This window comes from Glossina fuscipes, unplaced genomic scaffold (genome assembly GCF_014805625.2).
Source record: "Glossina fuscipes isolate IAEA_lab_2018 unplaced genomic scaffold, Yale_Gfus_2 61514, whole genome shotgun sequence".
In the NCBI taxonomy this organism is placed as follows: domain Eukaryota; kingdom Metazoa; phylum Arthropoda; class Insecta; order Diptera; family Glossinidae; genus Glossina; species Glossina fuscipes.
This window is the reverse complement of record NW_024003726.1, coordinates 1,183,260-1,204,564: the sequence shown is the minus strand read 5'-3', so window position 1 is coordinate 1,204,564 and position 21,305 is coordinate 1,183,260. Positions and strand designations below refer to the sequence as shown.

Here is a 21,305-nt window from a genome sequence, read left to right as displayed (position 1 = left end):
GTAAACATTTTCGGCAGAGCTTTTATGCGCTGCAGCAAGCCGCGTATATTGCCCGTTTAGTAATACTCTTACATTTCAAAAGATGCCCAGGGTGTCTATTAATAGTTCCGTTACTTTGGGGTTATTTACATTTAAACATTTATGTGACTTGTCAAACTCCTGTAAATCATTCGCACGGCTTGTATAACTTTTGCTGAAGGATCTCTTATGTGTTCTGTATGTATGTAAACAGTAGATGCATCGAATGACAAATTGCTGGAACTGGTATTAAGTACCATAATGATTTAGCTGGGAACTGTAATCAGTTATTTCGACGTTATTAATTACGTTGGCATTTCGGTAGTTGATTTTCGATTGTTTATCCCCTTTTTTGAAATTTAAAAATAATTATAAGAAGAAAATTATTATAATATATTTACATTTATTGTGTTTCTTTTATTATTGTTACATATATATACTTTTTTTGGCAGTTCTTAAAGTTATACTGTTACAAAGCTACGACACGAACGTATTGTGAGGACGTTTCCGTCCCTTTCCCCAAGGCTGCGGCAGCGCAGCGGCCCAGGGTGATGGAAACGCACAAGAAATTTGTATTTTGCAGGCCCTCTTTTATTCTGTAATTATTTTATTAGAGATTTCTTATTCAACTACGTCTCTCTTAGCCGGCGACTCGAAAACGACCTCTCGCATCAGCGACTGCCACGCGACTCCCTAACTAAATTAAAGTTACTCTATTCTATTCTTATTCTATTCTTAATCTATTACTATCCCATCTTAATCTATTCTTTTCCTATATCTATCCTACTCTTATACTACGTTTATCCTATTCTCATACTACGTTTATCCTATTCTTACTGTCTAGCACTCCCCTCTCCCCAGCCAGACACGGAGAACCCGTGAGACCAAAACGAGGGACGACTTTGAGTCCTCACTGTATATTACCTTTTGCCAGCTCCAAACGCCGAATATCGCATCGTTCCTATACATTTTTCAGTTCTTATGTCCTCATTGCGGTAATTTATGCAGTGGAGTCTTTATTAATGTTGCTCATTTCAGAGGCTATTTCCAAAAGATCAATTTTTGATTGATCTGAGCTTGTATATATGGTGTTTGCTTGTGCTGGAAGGTGTAGGATTGTTGCGGCCGATAAATATGCTTTTTCATTCTAACTCTGTTATTATAATAATTAGTTCTTTCTTTTTGGGTTGTATCAATTTAAAAAAATTTCAAAAAACGTTATGCTTTGTGACGTTGATTACTTTTATATAGATGGAGTTTGTTGGTTTGTTTGATGTACGTCGTATTTTGGAGTAATTCTTTCGGTTGATCGATCTTCTGGCAGTGGTGCGTTGATAGTGGCCAAGCTATGGGCTGTTGCACCATATATCACAAGAACCTCACACGCCGTGCTGTTCTGTTGATTCAGCTTCCTTCTTTTTTGGGCTTTATGGTGGAGGCTTTTGGTGTGGTGTATTTTTCGTGCTTATTTTGCCTTTTGTTGTATGGCTCAATTGTGAGCCGTTTTGGGCTTCTCGTAAGTTGTCGGGCGTTTCTCGAAACTAATTATTAGTATCTGCGTTGGCCCAAAAAATTGAAACTTTGTATAATTGGCGGACTAGTGTGAATACTATGACGGTCATCATGAAGGAATTTGGTGGTTGTAAAACAGAAAAGGTATTTAGTGTGCCTAGCTCCGTTTCATAGTGCTAAAACTTCAGTTGCTATACTTAGGGCGCAATCGTCACAATGAAATTAAAACGCGTTTATTTGCATGGATCATTGACTGACATCTGTGTCTTCATACATAAATTTTTATTCTTATATAGTAAAGTTCTAATGGCTTAAATTTGCTAACGTTCACAGAAATATACGTGAATAAATTTTTGTTCACAGTTTGGGATTATCCAACTATCTTGTTATTATCTTAGCTCTCTTTTAGTAGAGCTTTGTTGATTTCGGGTATTACATCAAATGTGGTGGTTATGTGTTTTTATTATAGAGGGTAACCGTACTTATGTGTCGTATGAATGGATTATAATAATCAGTGATGCTTATTAAGGGTGAGCAATAGCGACTGTTCTCTATATTACAGTTACCAATAGCACCACGAAACTTCTGTCCATTCTATCTGATTCACTCTATTCCAGACTTGCTCTTAAAACTCGCGACCATTAATATTAAATGTAATGTACAAATGTTAAAAGACTTTAACCATCGTCATGTAACGTGGAAATTTTATTAGAGCATAATGCCATGTTGACCGGTATCAATTAGCTTTAATCGCTGTACATTACAGAGACGTTTACCACAACATTTGCACAAAATCCTTATAACTTAATGTAGCACCAAAATGAAGGAGGACTTCAAAGATCATAAACTTTAGACATAGAACGGTAGAAAAAAAGTCTATAAGCAGCAACTGAAGTTGTATAGATCGTTATTTTTATTAAGACTCATGCGGTAGTAATCCACATTTTTAATAGTTAAAAATTGAAAAGTATAAACCTAGGCTAAAAGTCCAGGAGGACAAGAAGCGAATGGGTATTCCAAAAGCAAAAAATAGAGACGGCAAACTGACAACGTAAAGAATATGTGTAGACTTCCCGTGGCATATCCACCGAATATTGAAGAGAATTTATTAAAATAGACAACTGATTTAATAACGCTGAAGTAAGTAAGAAAATTTCTTGCTAAAAAGGTAATAAATAAACAAGTAAGAATATAATAATAAACAAGTAAGAAAATTAAATTCGGTCAGGACTGAATTTTTTGTACCCATCAACGTTATGCTAAAGTAAACAAAAATAGTAGAAGAACAAAATTTTCTTTTGCTATTTTCAAAATAAAAGGTTTTGTTGCATAGGCGTATGGGTGTTATGGGCGGGTCCTTGGAAAAGTTTAAGTCATTTCCAAATTCCTTTGCAAATTTGTAGGCTATGTCTTTAATGTCGCTAACGGCAGAGTATTTGCTACAAAGTTGCGCAAATAGACAGGTGGATACACAAACAGGAGGACATGTATAGGTCCATCTCAAATTGGAAACTGGCCAAGATTTTATATACTTTATGGGGTTTTTATACCCGAACGCTACAGCATCGCCTATAAAATATGCGATCGAATCTTTATACATTTATTTGCTGCGGCTTATGAGTAATGAGCAAAAACCAATTTTTCATTCCTTTTGAAAAACAGAAATGTTCTCAATTTACTTGGTGCTGTGAAAGTGTCCTTCGAGCGTTTTGACAAAATGATTATACCCCTCATCCCTCGGCGATGGATGTAAACAAAGACGGTACCGGCGCGCTTTTGAAATTGTCAAATTGTACATTGAGTTACGTCAAAACGTATGTCGAACTGCAATAATCGCCCTTAATTATTATAAGTATTTAATTTATGGTTACTCGCTAAAATTCTTCGAAATTTTTGATTTTTTGCGTGTAAGAAAAACTTTAGATTTAGAACTGTAGAAATAAAATAGTATAGCAGCAATTTGAGTTGAATAAATTATCATTTAGATTAAAAATCTCCCTGTGGTAACAACCTGCATTTTTATTGAGGTAGATAGTTTTTGGCATATCGTGATGACAAATAAATAAACTTTCCTATAACCCTAATTTATGTAATTTGAATTATATTTTGTTTTTCGCTTAGGACATTCTTAATTGGTGTATTCGCGAATCAAGAATTTCGAATTTTCTTAGAACAATAAAAAAAAAACCTCCAGCGTCATTGGTCTCAAACATCTGGAGAATACAAAGCTTTTTTTATATATGTAATCCTATCAAAAATGTTTTTTACTAATTTATTTTTACTTCTATAATAGTCTGCTACGCACACTTTGTGTTTGTACCATTATATTACGGCTAGGGTTCCGTTCCTTTATACAAGTTTAAGAACCAAAGGTTTAAAAAAATTAATAGAGATGGTTTGTGTAAAAGAAGACGACATTAATATTGACAATAAATGAAATGACGCAAGCGGACGATTAAAAAAAGATATCTTAGAAATATTATTTTTTGATATGTACATTACATTACATAATTCCTACAATATATCACTTTTTTTAATTGTGAGGATGATTTCACTATTCCTATAGAGAATATTCAATCAAAATGACTGAAAAATTTTGCGAACATAAAATTTAGAATTTCTCAATGTGGCCTAATTTAAACGATGAAACGATAAAAAATTACATAAGCTATTTCATTTTTGGATTTTTTTTTGTCTGTGTACATATATAACATGTGCTTACATGTAGCCATTTTTGACACACAAACACTTTAATCTAATTGTGATAGGCTTCAGAATGCGAAACCTACTTCTTCAATATTTCACATGCTTCTGTCTTTATTAGGTGAATCGCAACCAAACTGACCTGAAAAAATAGCTTGTATGTTATGTGGATAAAATAGGTGGCACTTGGACTTCCGGTGTGTTTGTAATAAACGGTGGCAATCATTTCGATGCGCTTTTTGTGAAATCATTGCAAACAGCTGCATGCGTATGGCTATGTTTTGTTTGAAGAGTTTTCTTCGTTTAAATCGCCAAAAACAGTTTAAATTTAAAAAGAACAAATTTTGACGGAAAGCAAATGTTTCTTATTTTTAAATCGATTAATATTTATTTTATAACGCTAGTCTAATGGGAGAAACTTACTTTGGTTTCAATACAAAAATGAAGTACCACTCGTGAAATTATTCAGAACAAAAAAAACGTCAGTTTCTGGGATTGAGCAAATGATATTGATGATATAGTACTGAGGGATGGGGGTATAGTCAGTTTCTTTTTTTCTGTGCAACGCTCAAAAGTAAGCTTCAGGAACCCTATAAAGTATATGTATTCTTGATCAGCGTGAAATATTGCATTGACTAAGCGATGTCTGTCCGTCTGTGTGCTTATTGTTGGTACTCTCCTAGTCGCAAAAAGGAAGATATCGATTTTAAGTTTATTCGAAAATCGAAATTTTTCTGGGCAAGCTGGTATGGAAAATCGACCAAATTGGTCAGACCAGAAGCCTTCAATGGAGCGTAAACTGAACGCAATTCCATTTTTTCTAACAAAAATTTGTGAGCTTTTACTCATTACTCGGAAATTATTAAAGTTAGAAGGTTCATATTTTTCATGTTTATTTTATGTAACACTGTACTTTTTAAGAGCAAAAATGAAGGAAATCGGCGATGCTCACATCAAGTTATAAGTAATTATATTTTGTTTTTTTTACTTTTTCGAGGTTTTATGCCTATTTGTCATACAGCAAACAAAACAGAATGTTTAAAATGATTATGTACATTCCTCAAATGAAGAGATATTATCTGCCGAAAAATGGGTTAATTCTAAAATGAATATGGGAGACACCGCCGCCTGGTGGTTAAATTTTTTTTTTCATAATACCAGCGATGTGGCTATAAAACAGAAAAAATTGAAAAATAGAATGAGAAAAGCATGGTGCTGGGTATGCGAGACTCGACTCCCGTCAAATATAAAGTTCTTAATTGTTTTTTTTCATGTTATATTATTTTGCCTTTCAGTATGTAATCAAATCAAAACTGGTGTTCACGCGATACTTGGGCCATCAAATGGTTTGTTAAGCTGTCACATCAATTCAATATGCGATGCATTGGATATACCACATATTGAAATTAGAGCAGATGCCAAACACACTGCCAGAGAATTTTCAATTAATCTACATCCATTTCAAGATATCATTAACGACGCGTTTTTGGATATTATACATTATTTAAATTGGACGAAAGTAGCTATTTTGCATGAAAACCAACATGGTGCGTTCTTGGTTGTATATCGGTTTTTACAGCCGTTTCTATTTTCGAAACTTCTACGGTCTCTATTTAGGTTTAGTGCAAATGCGACGATTAATGCAGACTTCATTAGAGGTGCATGTGCGTTACGTTAATCCATTAACTTACGTACAGTATTTAAACGAAATGAAAAATATGGAAATGCATAATTTAATTCTTGACACAAAAACTGATAACGTTCACATTATATTGAAGACGGTATAAAAATTTTATATATGTTGGCGCTTCTCTCTAAACTCATCATTATTATTGATTTTTTATATTCCAGATCTTAAAATTACAAATGAATGAATACAAATATCATTACTTTATCACTAGTTTTGATATTGAGAAGTTCGATTTGGAAGATTTTAAGTACAATTTTGTGAACATAACATCATTTTGTTTAGTTGATGTTAACGATGTTGGAGTAAAAAAGACTCTAAAGGAGTTGGAAATTTATAAGAACTTACAAAAATCAAACAAAGAAGGTTTACAGTTTTTTAGAAAATTACATACGATCGAGGTACCAACTGCTTAATATGTATCGCCGTTAGTTCAATCTTATATTCATTTTATGCAAATTGTTAATTTTTAGACTATTCCGGCTTTAATTTACGACTCAGTACACATTTTTGTAATTGGGTTGCAAAGCCTCCAACAATCGCATTTTTTACGTGTTGCTAACGTTTCATGTGAATCACGTCACACTTGGAAGGGTGGATTAAGTTTAATAAATTACATAAACTCGGTAAGTACTTTTATATTTTTAACGCTATTAGCTCGACGAGCAAGTAATTGTTTTTTGCACAGAACTTTTCAAAACACTTTGTCTTCTCTATAACAAACACTTCATGAGAAAAGTATTTGTGCAAGCTTAAAGATTATGTAAGTGAAGTCTGTTTGGTTGATTGGTTGGTTGTAGCAAAGGACAATAAAGTTGAACCACAAAATACTTTATTTTCGTTGACATAAAAAATTGAAGTTTCAAGCCAGACAAATTTTAAATAATCTTCACTAGAGAGAGAAAATCGTGGTAGTTTGGTCGACAATCATTTGCCGTTTCTTTTGCGAAAAACTTAATTAGCTCATTTTTGCAAAGGCCTTTTTAGGACCTCAGTGCTTCATTAACAGAGTTCCGCAGAGAACAAAATAAATGGTAGTCAGATGTCAAGCGCTTTCAATTTCTGACGGGCCAGTGAACCTGTGTGCTCTTCGGCATTGTCCTGATGGAGAGTGCCGCCTTTCTTAGTGGATAATTGTTGAAGTTTTACCACAATTCCGCATCTGAACCGGATCATTTTTCAACGACTCAAGATGCACCACTCTCTTGAAATTCCACGATGCTTAAAACAATAGATGCCTCGACGAAATCTCCCGGTTGAAGGTTCAATACTGTTTTTTGCAAAAAAATTTTTGCCGATATCTGTAACTGTTTAAAGAATTTTACTAGTTTTATGAGGGATTGCTTGAGCAACCTGCGGGACGTCTTTACCCGAAAATTTTCAGAGCAAAAGTGAACAAACAATATAGGAGCAAGCAAAATGAATTTTTTCAATGACAAAGCATTACCGCCTTCGTTAAGGCTAGCGAACTTTTGCAAAATTTTTCTCAATGAGAATGCGTTGTTAATAGAGTTTTGTAACTGTCTGCAAAGCCACCTCTTGGAAACGCGATTAGCAGTTTCTGATTAGCTGTAGTGCTTGTTTATGGAAAATATGCAAGGCTTGTATATAAAATTTCACTTAAAATATATTAGTACCCGCTTGCCATTGCTGGTGTGTCTGTGTGTATAATTAAAAAGACTTTTAATACGTTAACAGAACACGAACGTATTGCACACTGTCAGAACCACATGACATGTCGAAGTATGATCTGTTTGTTCACGCAAATACTTTATTTGCCATTTGAATTTGATAAAGTACCTTAGTGACGGTTTATATTTTTGATAATACCGACGATAAACGCCTTAATTACACAGTACTTACAAAGTTGCAGATTCGCATCACTGTACACACAGCCATTTGGTACGTGACGTTTGCAATTAGTTAATTATTGTGTTAGTGAATTAATACGAGAGTTTCCGGCAGTTTTTTATTTTTTGAAAATATTAAGTCGGTGGGCGGTTTTAGTCATTGAAAATTTTAGGTAGAAAAGGGAACAAGGATACAGTAGTTTTTGTGGACCTCAATTTCAAGGGAAGAGCGCGGGGAATAGTGCGAAACAGTTTTAAAGAGATTCTTTCAAAGTCAGCCAGCTCATGGAACGAGTGATCATAAAAAATTTCGAGTAACTTTGTTTCAAACGGCTTAGAACGTTGGCAGGACCCAGTAGGTCCATTAAAGAACTCGGTTGTCAATCTTACACATAAGCAGAAGCCAGTCAATGCTCGAGGGCACAGCGGGTGTTGGACACAAACCGTGCTGCTAAGGCGATATAACTGACCCTAAAACAGACGTGAGCCTTTTTCTTACCAGTCCTTCAAAGAGTAGTGTCAATAGACTAAGCTCGGCAATGCCTCCATAATTCTCTATCTTCTTTTTTTGATTCGCTTTTGTAAAGTGGCAAAATAGAACAAGTCTTCCGGACCGATGGAAAGTAATTCTTTTCAAGCATTTAATGAGAGTTTGTGCAACAAGAAAGCATTGCAAATGCAACATTAGACAATAACAGAGGAGCTCTCGTTGGACCAGAAAATTGGAGGATTTCAAAGTCGACTACCATATAAATACGTCATCTTGAGAGAAAGACACAGGCGGAAATATATGAAATAAACTTACAGGATGAGCATAGTTACTGAATGGAATATTTGATGAACCATAGACTTCACTGAAAAAATCTCTAAAAATGTCAACTAATACAGTAGAATCTGTAAATTCGACATTGTCCAAGCTTATAACAGAGGGAAATTCTCATATTTTGTGTTTAGAATTTGCAAATTTGAAAAACTGTTTAGGATCAAAGGCAAGTTCACCTCTTATTGATCAAACACGGTTAGCATAGAACGATACTTTTAGTAAATTATAGTCTCGTCTGACACTAGAGTGTAACGTGAAGACCCTAAGCAGGCCACTACGTTTGTATTTTTTTAATATCCTGTTTTTTTTATTGCCTATCAACCTTAAACGCTTACTAAGCCGCCATAAATTAGTACGACATAGTTTTAATGAACCCGATCTAGAAACAACTCACGAAAAGTGGTTCTAAGTAACATCCATGGAACTGTCTATGTTTTTATAACCAAACCATCACTAAATAACGCTGGACAAAAGGTATTCGAGTTGATAATAATTTGTTTTAGAAAATGAGCCCACATCTTTTTTATTTTCTTGATTGCACATTTTATATTGAAGCCTACAATTTAATAATAATTAAAAGATTTCCGAAAACATCACGGTTAGGCTATGCTTTACAAAACTTAACCTTTTTTCATCTCGGCGTTGAAAATTATTAAAATTGAAAACAGATGTCCAAACATTTTTCGTTTTATCGGGTCTTACAATGTTGCCCAAACAGTTTCAGTGTAATTGTTTCCATTAGTAGTTAACTTTCCAAACAATAACAATAAAACATGGCTAATTCTACCAAACTAAATAAGGTTTCATTTGAGGGCTGCCGTAATAATATAGTGAACTCGCAACTTTCATCGGTTTTTCACTAGAACAAACATAAGCAAAATAGTTTTGATAATGTTCACAAAGACAAACGTCTTGCGTAAACTTGGCAAATTATCAACAATAGCTCTATAGAAACCTCTGCTCAAAACTATATAACTGTAACTATGTGAAACTATAGTCAAATTAAAATATTCATGAGGGTTATCAATTCCTACAGGTAGTTAGTTAAGAACATCTAAGTGACAAAGAAGTTCAAATTATATATATAAAATTAAGCAGGAGAGACAAGAAAGATTCAAAAATGCCTCATCATTTTACTCCAAGCGCTGATATTAGATTGGATGTTGAAAAGCTACGGATCAAAGTGCGAAAAATCTCCAACATCTATTACAGATTCACAGAAGATCAATTGCTGAAGTTTTATATAGAGTGTGGATAATAAAAAAATTTACGACATGAAATACTTTAATCATGCTGTCGTTAAAGCTGAAGGTCCATTTGAAAGGCCACAGACATCACTTGATGGCCGTTGACGAGTTTCTAGACTTTGGACACGAGATAACTTATTCCAGAAAGTCCTGCATCAAAAATGATGGTACTCTTCTGAAATGCGTCAGTTCTTTGAAAAATCATTCAACTTGTTGTGAAAATGGTTTCATGTACAGTCGAATTCTCAAAAAAACTTCAAAACCCCAATGGGTTTTCTAATTATACCAATGAAGTAGAAATTTTCCTTCATTAAAATATGACCTTCATTAAAATTTTTTATATCAAACGTTACCGGTTCTCATTGAATTCTGTGATAAGTATTTTTATAGTCGCTTTGTTTATATAAAGCAATCTAACTTTGTGTAGCTCATATTTCATTTCGTTGTAATATTACTTGGCACTGGTAAATATTTCATGTAAATAAATAAATAAGTATGTAATAATAGATAAATTTGATGAAAAATTTAATGTTGGTGTCAAGTTTAATGCCAAACATCAATGTTGAACGCCTGGACTAGTAGATTCGAAAGGAAGAGAGATCTACAAATTCATCCCTAATAACACCTGTTCTATTTGGTCCGCTGGGAGACGCACATACTGGCCATCCACTCCGGTTGTTCGTCTGCTGGATTTCCCGTTTACCCTGGTATTCTCGCTAATTTATTCCATATTTATGGCTATTATGACTTTAGTTTGTATCTTTCTTCATTGATTTTCAACTTAGACACGACCCTTGACAACGTCTCAGTTAAATATAATGTCACTAATCATACAACTGATATTTAGAGAACATTATCAGATATTCAGAGTTTGCAAAGCTCTTCTGAGGGTTTTACCAATCTTATTCACCAAACTAATTTTATATGTACTCGTAGAAATTTTGATGAGTCTATTATTCGAAATAATTCCGCATGCGTAGTCGAGTAGGTAAGTCGGTACTCGAGGGTTTAAATTTCAGTGCGGGGGAGTTTACCTTGGTGGTAGCTATAGAGAGTGCTCTGTCGGTAAAGCCATAGTACTTACCGATGGAGCATATATCCACCCAGCTGCGGCCTTCACTTGGCTATTTCGTTCTTTCTTCCTTTTTTCTCACTTCTTTCTGACTGTCAATGTATTACGTTGGATTGGAACAGTGATTGATCATCCAAAAAAAAAAAAAAAAAAAAAAAAAATTACGTTAACCTTGAAATAAAGCAAATGATCAGAAAAAATACGCTATTAAGAAAACAATGGAAAAGGAGCACGACTCGTTTAGATGATAGGAATCTTAATGGAGTTACGAAGAATCTACGATTACATCCAGCTGAGCGAAGAAATGAATAAATTAACAATTTTTTAATTAAAGTCAACTCAGGCATGTCTGATGAGCTCGAGTTACGAGGAGTTGACGCATTTCTCAATCGACCGAGCAGGCGAATTGTTCTCATAAGAGATAGGACCGGAGATTAGTGCATAAGTGATGTAGAGAATGCGAAAAACTTTGGCCAATATCGAAAACAAATTCTTATCCCAATGCCTATTATGTGACTTCAAACACAAATGAAATAATAAAATTTGTAAGCAGCCCATGTCCTATGGACTACAACAGAGATATATCAGTTTCTGGAGTGGAAGAATATTGCAAGATAAACGTCAAAAATTCTCTTGATTATTTGTTTAGCTATTATGGCTAAGATTGCGGATAAATTAATATATTTAAAAAACTTAAACCTTCAAAAATTAGCAGCGAAATTAACTCTAAACAATTATCAATTGTTAGTAACATAATTTTCACATAATTCTCTTGATTATTTGTTTAGCTATTATGGCTAAGATTGCGGATAAATTAATATATTTAAAAAACTTAAACCTTCAAAAATTAGCAGCGAAATGAACTCTAAACAATTATCAATTGTTACATATTCACTTTAATTCGAAATAGAGAAGTACTAATAATTTTCGTTAAATTATTTACAAAGGACTCGTAAAGGAGAATGTAATAGGCACTGCAGTGGGGAGTGAAAAAAAAAAGGAAAAAAAAAGGAAAGGTTTAGCAACCTCGGAAAAAAGCGACAAGCGGCGCATAGGAATAAAAAACTTGGGCGACCCTGGGAAAAAAGAGACAATAAGAAAAAAAAAGAGGTTCTGGATAATGGCGTAGAGTGGTTTTGTTTGATTTTACTTTTTGTGGATTTTTAGCATAATTTTTAAAGGAAATCTTTGAGAGTGTTCTTAAGATATTATAAAAATATTGAAAGGGAGAAATTTCACTTTCGTGCCATCTATATATCGATGGGATTATTCCAATCAATCTGAGGAATTGTTGCCGAAAATGGCATGTGATAAAACCTTGTGATTTTGGTGCATAACAACAACAAAACCTACAAATCATTTGTGGTTGCGATATGATCGTTTTGCTTCTACATTGACACTTTTTTTTGAGAAGAAGAAAAAGCAAGATGGCGCTCCGCGGATTCTTCGAGTCGTTCAAAGAAACGATAACCGGATTTCCCAAAAAAATATAAGAAGGAAGGAAGTTAAATCGTCCGGCGTAACGTCCGGAGCACACCGTCTCTATGAGGGAAGCAATCATTGGCTTATCTTACGTGTATTAGTACCTTATTCTACTTTTTTTACGATAATTCCAGCACTTATAATTACTTAAAGCACCTTTCAGCTGCAGCGATGCGCATCGGCGTGGTTGGCGGTTTCAGTAAGTCGTTTATTGAAATGAATTATCAACCCAGTGCGTAAATTTTGTATCGGTAATGTTATACTAATCCCTATTAAGATAGTGATAAGCTTGGATACTAACTATTCTTCCTTTTTTTTTTTGTTTAAATTTGTGAATTGTACTTATGGAATTAAAATTGTGGATTACATTCATTGAAAGGGAGAGTAAAGAAATTCGTTGTTATTAAAGGTAATAGTACTGGTAAGGCTTCCGGCGGGAGGCGGAGAGGCTAGAGAGAGGCTAAGTGGTCAGGGCATGGGTTGGATTGGTTTAAAGATTTTTTTCCAGATTTCACAATAAGCATGTTTTTATTCTAAAATAAGGAAATATCGTAGCGAGGCAAGTGCTTAACACGTGCCTGTATATCCGATACTTGGACACCTCTTATCCGACGAGCCAGGCCGGAAACATGCGAAAAATTATGAGAATCAAACGACAACATCCGTTTAGGTAGAGTTTGCGAAACGTTACATATTTAATTATTTTTGGCGCCCAACGTGGGGCGCACAGATTAATTACATCCCTAATATTTCATACCATCTGATGTACATAGTGGGTTCCGAAAAACTCTGGCTAAAAATTTGTTTTATTTCATGGTGTTCAATTACTTAAAACCATTAGTGAAATATAAATATGGAGTTTGTAATACCGTATTTTACATTAATGGAAATTTTGATAAGCAAATTCAGGAATGGAAATTACTCTACAAGAGTTGCTGTTAGAAACCTCCCGAATTAACTTATCTTGCCCTTTTGTTGTTTTACTCAGAGTACTACTCAAGTTGAGAAATTCAGATTAACATATTTATTCTGCACTCATTGCGCAGTACTCTGAAATTTGGTGTTTCCTGTTGGAATCTTGGACCGATTTACGATTCATGTCGCAGAAAAAAAATTAATAAGAAAATAATGTAGATGCCCACCACTTATTGAGTTGAACTCGCCTCTCTGTCTCCGTTGGAGATCGAACCAGTAACAATACCAAAATGTCACTTAACTATATCGAACAATCTAGTGTAATTCATACACCTTCTCCTAATTGTAGTCTATGCAATGAAAGCGTAGATACAAATAATTATCATATTAAAACCGGTTGCGAGCATTTCTTACATAAGAATTGTTTTAATAAATATATTGAAAACAATTCGAATTGTCCTCAATATTGTGTCGAGTTTGCGAAACGTTACAAGAATGTAGTTAATAAAACCCGCTATAAATTCAAGGAAAAGGAGTGCCTAGAGATTTTACCCGAAGCAATAAAGCCAAGCTCATCCAATACAAATAAAGACTCTACTTCGCTTATAAGTAAGCTTAATCACGAAACTCACAGGAAGAGTTAGACTTGTTTTCTCTAGAGAGTTGAGCCTGAATAAACGGCGCCAAGTGTCTTAAGGAGGAAATGTTGTTTGTTCTTTTCACTAAAGTTTGCAAATGCAAAGAGGACGGACTGTTTCTGAACAGATTCAACCAACTGCTGCAAATAACAGCTATAGATTGGTGACCATACACATTAGGAGTAGTGGGCAATAGACCTATGGAAACCCATGGAACCTTTCTGCGGTATAACGATCGTCAAACTTTTTAGCCCACCATTTGAAGCTAACACGAGTTATGCTGTTGCCATATTGGCTATTTAATTTTTAGTTGACGGCATTGTTATTTTCTGTTGTTTAAAAAAACAAAATTCCGATCAGCTTACGCTATACGGCGGGCGTGTGCTATGACCAATTTGGCCCGTGTTCAATCACCAGTGTGAAGAAATTTTCTTTGTTTTCGCCAAATTTTAAATCTATATCTTCATTCTTGCGACCAGAAGAGTGTTAAAAACAAGCACTATACAGAATAACAGATGCAGAGTCATTGCTAAGTTAATTTAAAATTTCATGCTGAACAGAAATACATATACTTTATATGTTATCTGAAGCTTCCTTTTGGTTGCTGCGTGGATGTAAACCTAAATCCTTTTGACGACTACTTTGCGATAAAATGAGTGTACCCCCCATCCTTCAGCGGTGGTTATAAAACGGCTTAACAAATTAAACATTTGGTCTAACAAACCACAGAAAAATTTGGTATTAATGTCGCGATTAATCATAGTGCGTAGAAATGAAACCTAAATGGAAAATTCGGATATAAACATTAAAATTGTGTTAAAAACTCAATTTTGTTTGCGAAGGTATTTTAAAAATCGATTTCGATCACCAATGTTTTTGGTATGATGCAAGCTTTTTTTCATCAATATTTTTTGCAATTAATAATGAAACCAATTGAGAACTATGCTTGCAAATTCAAAAATGAGAATGAAATACGAATTTGGGGATTGCGCGAATTTTTGATTGATTTTTTTTGCAATGAACAATAACATTGTGTTTGTATAAAGGGCTGATATAATACATGTGAGAGCATGCTAAAAACAAGTACTACGCATGTATGTATGTAAACAAGGAAGAGAAGACTTATATCTAAGCTAAATTAACCTAACTATAAATTTTTAATTTAATACGTTGCGTCTGCATAAGCCAAACATAACTGGTTGTTTGCATACGTAAATGCGCTACGAATCCTCTCTGCAACTGGAGTTCCTACAGAAAGAGAGCGCCTTTCTCTTCTCTTCTGTAGGTATCGTACCAATGCCTACGTTATCCGTGGACATTGACAAATATATTCAAGTTTCTCTGCCAGTTCGCATGGTGCAACCCGTTCGTGTCTTATTCCTGTTGTATAGGCAAAGAGAGATATTCATTTCTTTTTTCATTCATGTTTTTGCCGATATATTCATTTCTTGCCTGTTTAAAATTTTTTTGCTTGACTTGCTTTGTGTCTTTACTAGAGTGAGGTTTACGTGTAATCCTTTTAGTTTTTTGCACAATCTCTCGCTTGCCTGTTACTTTTTGACATGGAATGCTTTTTTACACCATGTATAACGGGCCCTGGCTCTGAACGATTCATGACTTTTGAACTTTACGAAGGGTTTTATCACGTGAAGTGCGCAAGTATCAGTGGCCGTACTGCAGTTTCAGTCCTAGATACTCCGAAAGGCTTACGTTGGTAATGTCCCGACTATAGGAAGCAGGATGTTGACTTTTATAAGCCGTTCACGGAGACAGGGAGCGGGTTTTTTGAATTAAGCAAAAATCTCGTTACTTTGTGAGGAAAGTTTGAGAAAATCAACACATTGTTCGATGAGTCTCGTTATGTAGAACACTCATCTTCTCCCCTAGTCTGTAAAAGTCGTAGTGTAGCATGTGGTACTTCACCATCGCCTTGACCTAAATCTGATTCGTCGACTCATATCAGCGCTCCATCCTTGCTTACAAAGAATGTTAGCGTTTCCGCTATCGTGGACTCACCTGGTAATACTAAATTTGCAAATAAGCTGGGAAGTCGTCCTTGTTTTAGCTATGCTCAAGTGGCAAAAGTATCTCCTCCCCATTCAGTCCAGTGCCATTCAGGCTACTCTTTTTGTATCTTTAAAAAATATTAATAAAAATAACAAATCCGCCTCTCTCCCTCAAAAAACGAAATGTTTATTCAAGCCCTGCAACTTTCATTTACCAAATGTTTAGACGCCTGAATTTAAAGATTTACTCTGCTTTCCACAATTCTGTGAGCATGGAGTTCTTCTGTTTGGTTATTACTAGAACCTTATTAAAACATAATCTACATTAGTCAGAACTTCTTCTGCAGAAACGATCGATTGGATAGCACTGGTGGTGGTGTTCTAATTGCTATATCTACTGCAATTGCGGCCTATTCTATTGAATTTTCCACTCTACCCGACGTTGAATTTATTGCTATTCAGTCGAAAATTGTCAACAAACAGTTATATATAACTAGCTCCTATATTCCCCCAAATGCGGATATTTCTACATGTAGGAAGTAGCCTACGATCACCTGTGACCTGGCCGAAAAGTCTGAGCTTGCTGATATAGTCATAGCGTTGGGGGACTTCAATTTCCCACAAGTCACTTCGATCGTGACTTATTTTAATACAACCGTACTGCTAGATTTTTGCTTTACCAGTTTCCCCTAGAGAACGGTAAACCACTGTCCACCCTTTAGTTTACCTGAGGATCCGTACTATCCAGCAATTTTCTTTTTCTTTCCTTACAGGCATAATAGTCCATTGAACTATTTTAGCCTGCCAAATCCAACTCTGTCGAATAACTATTAGGATTTTAATAAAATCAATATGTTACTGCTTAAATTTCATCTTTCATACATTATGCTTGATTTTTCTGCTAGAATATTAGACCTTGGTGCCATTGTTCTATAACGTATTAAGCCTACCTATTTCTGCATCCGTTCCGATCCGACAAAATGGGAAAAAATAAACTTTTTCAAAAATTTATGAAAAGTGGCTCTGCTTACAACCAATTCCCCTAATCTTTTGCAAGACACAGAGTTAATTACCTCAACCACCAAAGTTATTTCAGACATCTTTAGTTGGTAAAATATTCTTTGTTTATTGATAATAAATATTTTTATAAGTTTGTTAACTCCAAAGCAAAAATACCCATATATCCGTCGCAACTTCCTTTCAACGGCCCTGAGTTGTCTGATGATATTGAAACCTGAAATCGCTTTGCGGAATACGCCCGAAGAAATTATTCAACTGCTTATTGTGATTTAACCTTTAACTATTCCTACCCCTATCCCACAACAAGGTCGTTTTCGATTTGTAACTTGTTCATTTCAGGAAACGATGTTTTACTTGGTTTGAGTTCCCTAACGTATAGTTGCGCGCTTGGATCTGGTCGGATCCCATCATGCATACTTAAAATATGCTCTGTCGAGCTATTTCAATTATTTTTAAATCGTTTAAGCGACTTGTTAATCAGCATTTATGTTATGCTATCAAATCATATATTTCTCCATTCCAATATGGAAAGAAAGATTTACTGCTACGAGTCTCAGAGTTTACTTACCATGCTTTCAAGACTTTTTCTAATGGCACAGATGTCGTATATACTGATTTAGTAAAACGTTTGACTTATTTAACCATAACTTATTCATCTCCAAACTTCAGTCCTCTTTCGTCCATTTCTATTTAGTGATATGGATGAGTTCTCATCTACGTAACAGATCATTCAGGGTTCTGTTTATCTTCATCACCTCGAATGCATTTCTCGTGACCTCTGCCGTCCTTCAAGATAGCCTCTGAGGACCCCTTTTATTTAATTTATATATTAATGTACTACCCTCGGTAATTAAATCCTTGGATTTACAATCGCATCAGCTTCAAATTGATCTGAATAATTTAGTTACATGGTGCTCGTTAAATATTATGAAATAAAATCTATAAAAATCTGAGAACCTTTCTTTCTTAAGAACGAAGTCATTCAGTACTGAGTATTTTCTTGATTCACATAAGTTTGAAAACGTTAATCGATTTAGGATGTAAAGGTAATGCTTATATTTCTTATGTGTGTTTTTCATTCTTCTAAGTTGCTCAGCATCAAAGCGCCACGGCTTTCTTTTGAAATACTACTCGGTTGCAAAGTCAAGTGCTAAATTGGAAGAACAATTGATTCGCTTGATTGTAACTTCATAAGAATTTGTACCTTTTACTCATAATTGTTCTGCTTTTAGACAATTTTTGGTTTTGATAATATTTACAATTACACTTGTTGTTCTATATTGAATTTTGCGATATCTATCTTTCTTTGCGCGTGCATCAATTTGGACGAATCATACCAACGAATTTTTGTAAGGATGCCGCCTTTGTCGCTCTTTTGAGCATATAACTCTTTTTCAGACAAACGTATAGAGCTTCTGTATATGTTATTTCCAAGTGACGCTATTTGTGCCAAAAATGCATTTATTTGGCTTTATTTTAAGGCCAAATTTTTCTAATTTCGCAAACAAAATTCTGAGGTACTATAAATGTTCGTTCTCGTCCCTACTGAATATAAGAACTTTACCGGTTTAGACTAAAACGAAATCCAATCCATTTTTAAGAATCTGTAAAAGAATTGCGAACAATTTTTAAGCGAAAAGTTCATTCGCACGAATTTAAACATTGTAAATCGTAAATATCTGGAGAGAGAACTTATTTGGAATTATTGCAACCACGTCTGTGATCGCTACAGGAACACTTGCCGTTCTATTTGGATAGAAGATGTGGAAGAGAGGCAACTGTTTAATGATAATAATATGCTTGATTGGATAAAAACTACTGAAATGGGAAAATAGAAGAGGTACTTTCGGAACCGCACTGTGGACAATGGTGCGCTTTGTTGAAGTGGAATAGCCAAGGACACGTGTGAAACTTCGAAATCCTTTTGAATTGTATTCCTAAAAGCTTAGGATTGTCTGGAACGGTAAGTGTATCAACTGACAAGCTTGTTAATGAACATTCGTCATTTTCATATTATGTCAACTAGTAATCAGATTTTCCTACGAAGTCTGCTTCAAAAATGGTTTGGGAAAATCTTTTCATATGCCTAGGTGACACTATGCTATTTTATATATACCATTTAATATCTTAATCATTATCTGCAGCCAGAGCAATATCGCAATTATCCACAATCCCCTAGCTGTTGATGGATACTGCTTTGAATATGTGTTCAAAGCGAATCTACCTGCTAATGGTTTATCGCTGACCATTTCTAGCCTTCGCAATGTTGTGGTGATTTGCTACGTCCTATACAATCTGTTACTTCTTTGAGCGAGTATTGCCCTTTTATTGCCTTGGTTTGATATCTTCTTCACGCCATTATCATTGTATCATTGGTTATCGTCCCATCTCTAGGTGTGTATACTATATATTCCATTCCTGGTGTTCAAGGCACTAACGGGGCAAGGACGTTTCTTCCTACTGAAACCACTTGTTCCATTGACAAGAGTAAATCTGAGTCTATTGAAGCCAATCAATACCCTACAGGTCGGCTTGAGCTGAATGGTTAAGTTTTATTAAATTCCGAACTTATATGACCATGCTCAATTGCCACTCCTGGTCGCAAAGCTTCATTGGGCTCTAAGTCCGCCACGAGGGCACATATGGTATTGAGTTACATCCTCATTTTATTAGTACTTTTAAATATAATACCGAGCGACGTAAAGAAATATAGCCTTTTGAAATCTTAGCTCCGCTATTATTGCGTAAATAAGTATTTCTGGCCTAACGGTGCCCATTTCAAAAAAACTAATCATTAGAATGAAAAATTCTACTACACTTTCAAAAAAACGGAATGACAAACTTACTGAGCGATACCAGAGTGGCCACGGCTTTAATACTCAGTTGAATGATAGGCTATTGACAAATTATTGGCTACAATTATATTGCAGTCTTCGCTGAATGTTGGCTTAAGTCAAGTGCTATCGGGGCTGGCTTTTTTGTGCAAACTTCTCAGGTTTAAGCAAAAACAGGTTGTTCATCGCGTTTCCGATGCGTTAGAAAACATCATTGAGTTCCGCCGGCGTCAAATTTTGCACTATTTAATTGATCGCAGGCAAATATTTTTGCGAAATCTCTATTAAATGTATCTCTTATCATGCAGTGTTTATTCTGTATGTCGCTGCCTCTCGTTGAAGGGGAACGAGTAAGAGAATGTGGTATTCTGCAAAGGAGGAGAAGGAAATAGGACCTTTTTGATACACATAGTAAGTCGCCAATGATCACAAAGGAAAGATTTGGCAGGAACGAGTGTAAATCGTTAAGGAACACCGGTCGGTTACAACTCCTATCAATTAGTTGCTTAGAAAGTTCGACATAAATTGAACGAAATTGATGTCAGCACCAAATTCAGTTAGCTTGGATCATGGTATTCCCTGTCAAACGCCTTGGAAATATCTAGCGAAACGACCTTGCTTTCGAGGGGGAAACGAACAGCGCTGTGCCAATTCACGGTATTTATTTATTTGTTTATTTATTTATTCCACTTATACTAGAAACTCAACTAAACAAATAACAGTCGAGTTCAATTGGCCCTTAACGCAAAACTTATATTAATTAATAATAAAATTTAGTATAAGTATAATAAAGCAAATAAGAAGAAAAAAAAAAAGCAAAAGAAAAAAAGCATTTACACTATCAGCATAGGGACACACTTACATCCGGTACAGGACCAAATTGCAAATGAACCCCTAAGCCATCGCAAACATGCATAAGCCTGGCAACCGATAATAAATTGACAATAATTCACTTTCGAAACGTAACGACTTTTTAAGGATAAAAGCTAGTTTAAATACGACATAGGTAAATCGCGCGTATTAAGCAATGTTGCTTTAATGGACTTTAAAGAGTCCGATAACGAGAATAAGTGGTAGACGTCATTTAGGTTCTTGCAAACGACTCTGAGCGGATTGAACAGCTCATAATTAAACTTACACTGACTAAGCTTAACCAAGATAAAGTGCCTGGAGAAGCGGTTAGGGACATTAAAGTTTATTTCACCAAGTAATGAAGGCGAGCCAATGGCGCCATTTATTACTTTAATTAGAAAGGAAACGCCAAGAACAAATCTACGTTTCTCAAGAGACGGTAGGGACAGCAAAAGCAACCTATTTTCATACGGAGGAAGAGAGGCAATCGGATCCCAACCCAAATTTCCAAGGACAAACAGCAAGAATTGCTTTTGAATAGATTCGATTGAATCTACGTAGCACCTATATGAAGGAGACCACACAACTGAGGCATACTCGAGTATGGGTCTAACCAAACACATGTACAGCCTTTTCGTAATGTAGG

At 35.1% G+C, this 21,305-nt stretch overlaps 1 protein-coding gene across 2 annotated transcripts in view; it reads left to right on the top strand.

Annotated features, from left to right (window-relative positions):
• LOC119643663 (glutamate receptor ionotropic, kainate 1) overlaps window positions 1-20,487 on the top strand; it is a 35,906-nt gene extending 15,419 nt beyond the window's left edge. The window contains exons 4-9 of one of the 2 annotated variants that reach the window (XR_005248368.1): window positions 5,529-5,780; window positions 5,851-6,014; window positions 6,085-6,321; window positions 6,394-6,546; window positions 18,706-18,936; window positions 20,116-20,202. Coding sequence is in view for 1 of the 2 variants with exons in the window: in XM_038043059.1 (XP_037898987.1) it covers window positions 5,529-5,780; window positions 5,851-6,014; window positions 6,085-6,321; window positions 6,394-6,546; window positions 20,116-20,199 (890 nt within the window). In the remaining variant the exon portion in view is untranslated. Of the gene's footprint in view, window positions 1-5,528; window positions 5,781-5,850; window positions 6,015-6,084; window positions 6,322-6,393; window positions 6,547-18,705; window positions 18,937-20,115 lie in introns of both variants that reach the window. The other variant, XM_038043059.1, reaches the window with a different exon arrangement.
• Window positions 20,488-21,305: the final 818 nt, after the last annotated feature.